The following is a 10,513-nucleotide window of genomic DNA, read 5'->3' as shown; positions in this document are numbered from 1 at the left end:
CCGTTGGCAAGACAACAACACTATACCGTTGGCAAGACAACAACACTATACCATTGGCAAGACAACAACACTATACCATTGGCAAGACAACAAAGACTTCTTGGCAACCCTAAGCAGAAACTGGCTAGCAACACCAAATCTTAACAAATCTCCATCCACGTTTTGAATTTCTATTTCTGAAACAACATTGTCCTACATGTGTAACTGTAGATATGTAGCGCACTCAGTGCCAGAGGAAAACAGGACATTGTTTAGTAGAGGTGTAAATAGTGTTTGATGTTAGCTAGTGGTTTGTGATGATAGCAGTGGTGCATGGAGGCCAATAGCCTGTTCTTCTGCTGTGGGATATGTTGAAGAAGGAACCCTTTAGGATAAATATAGGCATTAGTGTCCCAGTTAAGATTTCCCTCATGAAACTCTAATAAAACAAAAGCTTGAGGAGTGGCTTTGCTAAATCACTACAGTTGAACATGAACAGTATGTTGATATCTGACTTCTATAGTGAGTTCAGTGATTGCTGCATCTTGTGCTCACTAACTGGATTAGAGAGTCACTGGTCTAATCCGCTGTCTTCCCGAGAACCATAAAAAAACAAGGATATCTCTCAGAATCAGAATTCTGTGCAGTAATATTTTATTTCAACTATACATGCCGTGTTAAAAAAAAATTCAACAAAAAGTCCTGAAACAAAAGACCACCATTATGTACACATTCACAGTTCCAACTTTACAACATATCTACAAACATCAGGATGTCTACTGTCCAATCAGAACAGTATTAGAAAGGTAATGTCAACGAGTCTGGTTCATCTGCACACGGAGAGCATAGATAGACAGGAGGGTAGAAAGGCTTTAGACTGACACTGCAACACAGAGACACAGGTCAATATGGCAATGTACAAGACATTAGAGCACAGCCCGTCTGTCTGGAGGAAAGGAACAGAGGTGTGTGTGTGTGTGTGTGTGTTCCTGCATGTGTGTGTGTCTCTCTAAGCCCAACACCGGTTAGCAGAGGATGACTGATAGCCAAGACTTTAATTAATACAATCATCTCTTTTAAACTAAATGTGGCTTCGGGTTCCAAACAGGCAGACAAATTCATTCCCAAAATAAAGTAAACGTACCCAAATCATGAACCTCATTCACAATGTAAGATCGTACCCAAATCTTTTTTTAAAGATTAAAAACATTATCCTGTTTTACATCATGTCCCTGTCACATGACCACTGCTCACTCTAATGTAACAGTTTATTAAGACATTAGATCTATAATAATTACCCGGAGTGTTTACCTTAATACTGGGTTGGATGTTTTATTGAGTACTGTATTGACTGTTTACTGTATAGTGGCTGTATCGTGCCATGTTGAGCGGAGTGTTTCAAAGCAAAGCATTTAGAAGAGTCAGTCTACATCCCCATGCCATTATATTACATTCACTGCATGGAACCTCAGCTTGGTCTATCAGCAGCCTTCTTCTTCATGAGGTCATATACGGATACTGTAATCCCAGCATGCTTTGCTTCAGCCTGCATTCTGTATTGGAATGTTGGTGAATAAACCGGCTCTTAGTTCTAGAATCGAAATAACTGCAGTTTGGTAGATAAATAAAAACCCAAATTTCACGCTGAATTCAAATAATCAGAGTTGCTTAGGCTATATTGTAACAACAATGACATTCAAGACCAAATCACTTTTTTTTCTCAATATTACTGTATATCGATAATTCGTTGAATAAGGCACACGATGCACAGATTGGGCTTAACTGGCCTAAAAATATGTATACTCATATTTATAATATGTACAGTATCTTGTCATTACCAGCATGACTTGGTAGGACACATTGGTAGATGTTGGTGTGATTGTACACTTGTCACTCACTGGGAAACTGCACACACACAACACTGCCTCTGGAACCAAAATGGCCACCAGAGAGCCAAAGTTCCCCCTAGACACTGATCTAAGATCAGTTATGGGTTTACCCTCTAAATGGTTAAGATTAGGTTTGAGAGAGGGCAAGCTGATCCTGCATCTGTACCTTGGGGCAACTACCACACAGAGAGCAGTGTGTGAACTCCCACAGGAGCACAGAGACTAACACTAGTGACAGACATGCAGTTGGCAGGTGAGACAGACAGACAGACAGACAGACAGACAGACAGACAGACAGACATGTTACAGAACGCCATTTCAACCTCACAGAACAAAACCCATTGGTGTTGCATAAAATGTTTACATCTTTCATTTCTGAATAAAATAAAGAACATGTGAAAACCAAACCAAAACAACACCAGCATGTTGAAGTGGGTTGGATGAAATGTTTCTAAATACCACTCTGCTACATTGAAAGACTGGAGGAAAGGTCTCTGCAATTGCCACCAAACTAAAGCCAGTCTGTATCTGTATGTGACAGGAGAAGTGGAGTGTGTTATGTGCTATTTCAGTAACAGAGAGATACAGGACTCTGATGTCAGTGGAGCCTCTTCTAACAGTGCATTGACATGGTGGAGGACTGAATTGCATGGTCTGTACACACACACACACACACACACACACACACACACACACACACACACACACACACAGTCAGGAGACAACGGCAGCTGTAGAATACAGACGCATAAGAGGACAAAATACACACAGCATACAGTACTCATCATAAACCAATAGCAATATACATTACTCATCATAAACCAATAGCAATATACATTACTCATCATAAACCAATAGCAGCAAACGTGTTTAGTAGATATCCCAGTGAGTTACAGAGGGTCCCTGTTAGGGTACGTAGGCAGCCAAGCCTTTCACCTCCCCAAACAAAGTGTGTGTGTATGTGTTCACTGTACATTGGGTTTTGCCCTCCAACTGACACACACTGATGTTCTCTGTTGCCTGCCTTCCTTCCTTCCTTCCTTCCTTCCTTCCTTCCTTCCTTCCTTCCTTCCTTCCTTCCTTCCTTCCTTCCTTCCTTCCTTCCTTCCTTCCTTCCTTCCTTCCTCCCCAGTCGTTATAGTTTAGTGAAACACCTCTAAAGGGACACTATGTTTACTGTGTCTCTTCTCTGCTCTCCCCCATCAGTCAGACAGATAAGATACAAACATTTATATCGTATTCCTCTCCTTGTTCAGTTCAGTCCAGTTCACATTTATGGGAAGACAGAGGGTGTCCCCCAAATGGCACCCTTATTCCCCGTATAGTGCACTAGGTTCAACCAGTCCTATGGGTCGTGGTCAAAAGTAGTTCACAACAAAGGGAATAGGGTGCCATTTGTGACACAGACAGACAGACAGACAGTGCTCAGTGACAGTGAGACATCAGACCCATTCTTCAAGTAGTTCTCTGAGTTAGACCTCGTACCGTCCACAGTCTGGGTCATAGGGCCAGGCTACACACTGGGGGCCACACTAGTCCCCTACAGGACCCCTACACATACTGGAGAGCCACAGACACCCCATCTACCCCCACCCTGCCTTATGTCCTGGGGCTGGGCTGGGGTTAGTGAGTCAGGGTCAGGGGTCAGGGTTAGAGGAGACAGACCAGTGTGTTGTGAGATGGAGAGAAACATGGAGCCACAAGACAAGACACAGAACTCCACGTCACATTTTTCGCCACTGGTGTGATATTCCCTTTTTAGAGTGAAAGAATGAATGTGCCTATCATTCCATGGGGAACACACCCCGACACACACACACACACCCGGTCCTACTCCCTCCCTAAGTCTTCTCACAACTAGTCTGGCCCTAGAGCACACTCAGTAGAGGCCCTGCCCTGTCCCAGTTAGTACACTTGGTAGTACACTCCATAGTGTCTATAGTGTCCTAGTAGCTGTACTTGTTGACCACCCTCATCTGAGGAGTCTGTGGGGTGAAGGCGTTGGGTTTAGGGGGGACGTCAGGCTTTAGGGACGGTGTCCGTTTAAGCCCCTGGCGGGGGAGCGAGCAGTGCCCACTGTAGCTGCTCTGGCGGGACAGGGAGGGGGGGTGGGGGTGTTGATGGGGGGAGTGGAGCCCCCCTTGGGAGTCCAGTCTGGAGGGAGGGGTGGGGGGCATGTACCCCCCTCTGTTCATACTGTGTTGGCGGGACAACGACACCCCCATACTGACCCCGTTAGGAGAGGTGGAGGTGAGGGAGTGTCTGTGGGAGGAGCTCCTGTGATGAGAGCCGTACCTCCTCTCCAGGGTGCCGCTCATGCTTCCTCCCATACCCAGGCTGCCTGTGGGGGAGCTGGGGGTGGAGGGCAGGGGGACGTCCACCCTCTTGGTGGGGCTGTGCCTGGGCAAGGAGGAGGAGGAGGAGGGGGAGTAGAGAGAGGCCTCTCGGCTGGGGACCTTGGGGGGAACCTCAGTGATGTCCCCTAGAGGCTCCAGCATCAGGTGTTGCCTGCTGGGTCGGGGCGCTGAGCCGGCCCCCTCCTGGAGGATAGCCTTAGAGCTAGCATTAGCCGTGTTAGCATCGTTCAGGTGTTTCAGCAAGTCGTTCAGAGTGTTCCTGGCATCCAGTGACCTCTTCTGCTCCTTCCTGCTTCCTTTAGAATGAGGGGGCGTGGCCTGCAGGTGTTCCATGTTCTGAGGCTTCCTGTCCAGGGTGCGAGGCGGCGTGACGTCATCGGCCGGGTTTCCATGGTAACCACTGCGGTATTCGTGCGTGGCGTTGGGAAGGACGACGGCGCTAGGGATGTGGGGGTGTCCCAGCGCAGGGTGGGGGTGTGGCTGGGGGTGAGGAGGGGGGGAGGAACTGGGGTGGAATTGGGGACTCTTGGCGATGGAGGAGGAGGAGGTAGAGTTGGAGCTCTTCCTGGATCCATTGATCTTCCCGTGGTGATTGGCTCGCTCCCACTGGTTCCTGATTGGCTGCAGGCCTTTCTGCTGCAGCACAGGGGTAGACTCGGGGGTGGGCAGGGCGGCCAGCTCGGGGGGCTGACAGCCGTCCCGGAGGATCATGGTCTTGGTGTCTCCATTAGGCGTCAGGTCCTTACCACTGCTCAGCAGGTTGGTGTACAGCTTGGGACAGTCCAGACCTGGCTGGTACTCCTGGAGACAAGACAGGACAGGAAGACAGAAGAGAGGGCTTTGTTCATTTGGTTCCTCCAGCCAACACATACCGTACATACATACATACATACATATATACATACAGTGCCTTCGGAAAGTATTCAGACCCCTTTACTTTTTCCACATTTTGTTACGTTACAGCCTTATTCTAAAATTGATAAAATAAAATAAAATCCTCAGCAATCTACACACAATAACAAAGTGAAAACAGGTTTTTAGACAATTACAAATTAAAAACAGAAAAACCTTATTTACATAAGTATTCAGACCCTTTGCTATGAGACTTGAAATTGAGCTCAGGTGCATTGTTTCCATTGATCATCCTTGAGATGTTTCTACAACTTGATTGGAGTCTGTGGTAAATTTACCTGTGGTAAATTCAATTGATTGGACATGATTTGGAAAGGCACACACCTGTCTATATAAGATCCCACAGTTGACAGTGCATGTCAGAGCAAAAACCCAAGCCATGAGGTCGAAGGAATTGTCCATAGAGCACCGAGACAGGATTGTGTCGAGGCACAGATCTGGGGAAGGGTACCAAAACATTTCTGCAGCATGGAAGGTCCCCAAGAACACAGTGGCCTCCATCATTCTTAAATGGAAGAAGTTTGGAACCACCAAGACTCTTACTAGAGCTGGCCGCCTGGCCAAACTGAGCAATCGGGGGTGAAGGGCCTTGATCAGGGAGGTGACCAAGAACCCGATGGTCACTCTGACAGAGCTCTAGAGTTCCTATGTGGAGATGGGAGAACCTTCCAGAAGGACAACTATCTCTGCAGCACTCCACCAATCAGGCCTTTATGGTAGAGTGGCCAGACGGAAGCCACTCCTCAGTAAAAGGCACATGACAGCCCGCTTGGAGTTTGCCAAAAGGCACCTAAAGACTCTCAGACCATGAGAAACAAGATTCTCTGGTCTGATGAAACCAAAATTGAACTCTTTGGCCTGAATGCCAAGCGTCACGTCTGGAGGAAACCTGGCACCATCCCTACGGAGAAGCATGGTGGTGGCAGAATCATGCTGTGGGGATGTTTTTCAGCGGCAGGGACTGGGAGACTAGTCAGGATCGAGGGAAAGATGAACGGAGCAAAGTACAGAGAGATCCTTGATGAAAACCTGCTCCAGAGCTCTCAGGACCTCAGACTGGGGTGAAGGTTCACCTTCCAACAGGACAACGACCCTAAGCACACAGCCAAGACAACGCAGGAGTGGCATAGGAAAAGTCTCTGAATGTCCTTGAGTGGCCCAGCCAGAGCCCGGACTTAAACCTGATCGAACATCTCTGGAGAGACCTGAAAATAGCTGTGCAGCGACACTCCCCATCCAACCTGACAGAGCTTGAGAGGATCTGCAGAGAAGAATGGGAGAAACTCCCCAAATACAGGTGTGCCAAGCTTGTAGCGTCATACCCAAGAAGACTTGAGGCTGTAATCGCTGCCAAATGTGCTTCAACAAAGTATATGAGTAAAGGGTCTGAATACTTATGTAAATGTAATATTTAAGTTTTTTATTTTTAATAAATAAGCAACCATTTCTAAAAACCCTTTTTTTTCTTTGTCATTATGGGGTATTGTGCATAGATTGATGAGGGAAAAAACCGATGTAATCGATTTTAGAATAAGGCTGTAACCTAACAAAATGTGGTAAAAGCCAAGGGGTCTGAATACTTTCCGAAGGCACTGTAAATGTTCTATCCAGGTGTGAATTACAGGGGAGCCAGGGGGGGCTCAGCTACCATGAATGAGACATTAGCTCCCCTAAATGAAACAAAAGTCCAACTTTGGGGGGGGGGTCTCTAAATAATGCTAATTTAACCATTCTCCTATTTGTTTAAAATGCAGTGGTAAATATGTTTTACAGTGGTAAATATGAAAATAAAAGTTTACAAATTAATCGAACACCCCCACCTCTCTGTCGTGGTTTAAACCATTTATTTCTCCGTGGTTGCACAAACCGTGGCTGCACAAACTGTGGCTGCACAAACCGTCTCCCTGTCCACAGCACTGTCCACTCAGTAGTGCTGAATTTCAGCCTCAGCTGAGCTCCTTTAAACGCATAGATTTTTCTTTGTACTTGCTCATTTTCGCCATGTGTTTGCCATGTGCCCTTGATAAAAATAGCCTTTGCCTTTATTCCAATGCATTAAATGTATCTGTTCATTCATCATTGTTTGCTTTTGTCAGTCAGCTGTTTAGGTGCGCGCGGGTATTGGTGGTCTCTGTGCCGTCCGTGACCACAAGTAGACCATTTATTTAGCTTGATTATTTTCTATCAATATTTGTTTTCTTGCCTGGATCCACTGATGATTGTCTCCAATATCACTAGACAACTAGCCTACAGCTAAACACCAATGCGCATCCAATCCAGCCAACATGAATGACAGTAGGCCTATAGTAGAGTCTTTAGAAGCATTCGATTTGGCAATGGCATAGGACTACATTATTTTGGATAATGACAATTTACGTAGCCATGGTTACACTTACAGTGCTTTTTCAGAGATCTCCAAGATCCAGGAATAGTACAGGGTTTAAGTTCAATGTTCTAAATCAATTGTTAAATGCTGAAGAATTACAAATAGCACGGTCATAAATGTCATTAAATGTAAGGAAAGAAAGGTTGTCGTTTATTTCACACGATCTGTGAAGACTCCAAGCATTCATGTCTTGAATTATGGACAACTCATGAACTATGGTGTAACCATGTTTTGATTCAACTTGTGTATTATATTGAATGTAGGCTACCTGTTCTGTGTGTGTTCATGTGTGTAAAATGGCCTCGGCTGAGAGGGTAGGCATAGGCCTAGTGGAGGGTAAATGCAACTAAATGCAGTTTACCCTCCTTTTTCAGAAAAATGCATTGAAAGGATAGGGAGCGTAACTTTTTTTCCGCGACCGGCAATCAGAGTTTACCCACCAATTTTTTTACCACTACATCACTGGCTACCGGTAGTCCTATTTGAAGTTCATGTTAATAGAGCCCCACAGTGGAGATGTCATAAATGTACCTACATTTTACAGACGCTCTTATCCAGAGCGACTTACAGTTAGTGAGTGCATACATTTTTCATACTGGCCCCCCGTGGGAATCGAACCCACAATCCTGGCGTTGCAAGCGCCATGCTCTACCAACTGAGCTACAGGAGGCTTAATACCCATAAAACCTAGCGGTCATACAGGGAAATGGTTCCAATCGTTTTTCCACCATTCATTTTTCCCATAGGGGATTTTAGAAACACGTATCTCCTGAATGGCGCAGTGGTCTAAGGCACTGCATCGTAGTGCTAGCTGTACCACTAGAGATCCTGGTTCGAATCCAGGCTCTGTCGTAGCCGGCCGCGACCGGGAGACCCATGGGGCGGCGCACAAATTGGCCCAGCGTCGTCCAGGGTACGGGAGGGAAAGGCCGGCAGGGATGTAGCTCAGTTGGTAGAGCATGGCGTTTGCAACGCCAGGGTTGTGGGTTCGATTCCCACGGGGGGCCAGTATGAATAAATAATAATAGTAAATAATGTATGCACTCACTAACTGTAAGTCGCTCTGGATAAGAGCGTCTGCTAAATTACGTTAAAGTAAGGGCTGTGTTTTGTGTAGGCTTACCCTGGCGTGACATTTTGATATCCATGTAAATCTCTCTCAGACAAGGTGACTTTTATCAATATATTCGGCTCTATTTACTCTTACATTCTAAAACGCTAATTAGCATAAACATAGACATCATGCAAGACTACAAATCCCTGCAAGCTCCTGCACATCATCTCTAGCTGACACCTTTGCTAACAGGTATTGTGTCAATTTAAAACGTGCACAAGACAGTTTACAGAATTGTCAATTTAAAGAAATGTAGCCAATTTATTCATTGCTACATTTAGCTAACATTAGATAGTTAATCCAGAGATTCTTACCTTTGCCTCTATTCGGCAGTCTCGTCCAGATCATCATGGCATTTGTAGTTCTTTATGATAGCCACATTAGCAGCTAATTAGCGTATCATTTTGGGGGGATAAATACAGGCAACTATATTGATAAAAATCACCTTGTCCTAGAGAGATTTATACGGTTATCAAAACGTCACACCAGGGTAAGCCTACACGAAACAAAGCCCTTATTTTAAGTGTTTCTAAAATCCCCTATCGGAAAAATGAATGGTGGAGTGGACGAACATGCACAGGTAGCCTACATTTTGAAGTGATTTGTTTGACAATCAGATGAAAGCATGACTGGTTGTGTTCATGCCACATTAAAAGGTAGTTCATTTTTTACCCTAAAATGATGTCTTTATTATTAAGCCCCCCAAAAAAGTAGAGACCCCCCCCCCCTCCCGAATGTCACAGTGTAATTCGCACTCTGCTTCTATCTATCTACATAAGACACAAGACAATGTCAATCAGTAACACTCTGTTACTGAATAATGTGTTGACTCTTAAATTGCACTCTGTATTCAGGTCTCCAGGTTACCTTGACAGGACTGTCGAAGAGCCCGTTGAGTTTAGCGAAGGATCCGGTGGAGTCGCTGCAGGAGGGGGCTGACTCTGCGTCTTTGTGGGCGTGCCGGGGCTTGTGGCGGAGGAAGGAGTCTCTGTAGCAGAAGACCACCAGGCCTGCCACTAGCGCCCCCAGGAGGAAGGCAGCCAACACACAGCTGATCAGGATATTCATGTGGACCATCTGATTGGCTTCTCCCGCCTGGATCTCCCACACACCTGAAGTCACACACCCCATTGGTTAACGAACACCCCGACACAGCCAATCATAGCTCTACACCACACCTCTATAGCAGGTGAGTCTGTGTGTGTTTGTGGACACTCAGTCATGCATGGTTTCTCTGCTTTTCCCCTTAAAGGTATTCTGTCCGCTATCCAACAGGGATTTTAACGTTACCAAAACCATTCAGATTGGCTTCCACTCTCGTCATTCTTAAATTGTAAATACATGGTGAAAATGGTTAGGATCCCACAACCAGTCCGGTGATGTAAGCCAATCTAGAAGAAGTAGTGGTATGTTAGTTTGAAGAGGAAGAATTGAAGTGTTGCTTTTTTCCTACCAAATGTCAAACATTTGTCCAGATAAAAAGGAGGGTTAGTGCATTCCTAACTAGGACAGAGATAGACTTGTTCTCCCAATATCAGAAAGACAATGAACCATTGACTCTCCAGCGTTGTCAAAGGGAAGAGGATTGTAGTTTGTCCTTGGTGAGGCTGTTCTGTTTCTAGACTGCAGCTTTGTTAGTAACCACAGACATGGAAGAGTTAGTCATCCACAGAGCAGGAGAGAGACAGAGAGATGTCCTGGAGCAGGAGGGGTTAATGGACAGGCCTGGGACATGCTCTAATGCTCCTAACTCCCAGGGTTAACCCTTTACACCCAGGAACAGGGTTAACCTTAAACTGTACCAACCAGGGTTATAGGGTCTACTGGCAGAGAGAGAAACGAGGGTCAAAGAAAAGAGTCTGAAGAAAGAATATAG

General features: G+C 45.6%; 1 protein-coding gene across 5 annotated transcripts in view; it reads right to left on the bottom strand.

Moving 5' to 3' along the window:
* Positions 1-616: 616 nt before the first annotated feature.
* Positions 617-10,513, bottom strand: part of sema6dl (sema domain, transmembrane domain (TM), and cytoplasmic domain, (semaphorin) 6D, like) — a 35,147-nt gene continuing 25,250 nt past the window's right edge. For all 5 annotated transcript variants that reach the window (XM_045209251.1, XM_045209253.1, XM_045209254.1 and 2 more), the window contains 2 exons: positions 9,505-9,749; positions 617-5,026 (listed from right to left, as the gene is read on the bottom strand). In XM_045209251.1, the coding sequence (XP_045065186.1) occupies positions 3,815-5,026; positions 9,505-9,749 (1,457 nt within the window). In that variant the 3' untranslated portion in view covers positions 617-3,814. The remainder of the gene's footprint in view (positions 5,027-9,504; positions 9,750-10,513) is intronic.

Source organism: Coregonus clupeaformis, chromosome 29 (assembly GCF_020615455.1).
Source record: "Coregonus clupeaformis isolate EN_2021a chromosome 29, ASM2061545v1, whole genome shotgun sequence".
Lineage (NCBI taxonomy): Eukaryota > Metazoa > Chordata > Actinopteri > Salmoniformes > Salmonidae > Coregonus > Coregonus clupeaformis.
Note: the sequence above shows the minus strand (reverse complement) of the source record. Positions and strands in the feature narration are given on the sequence as shown.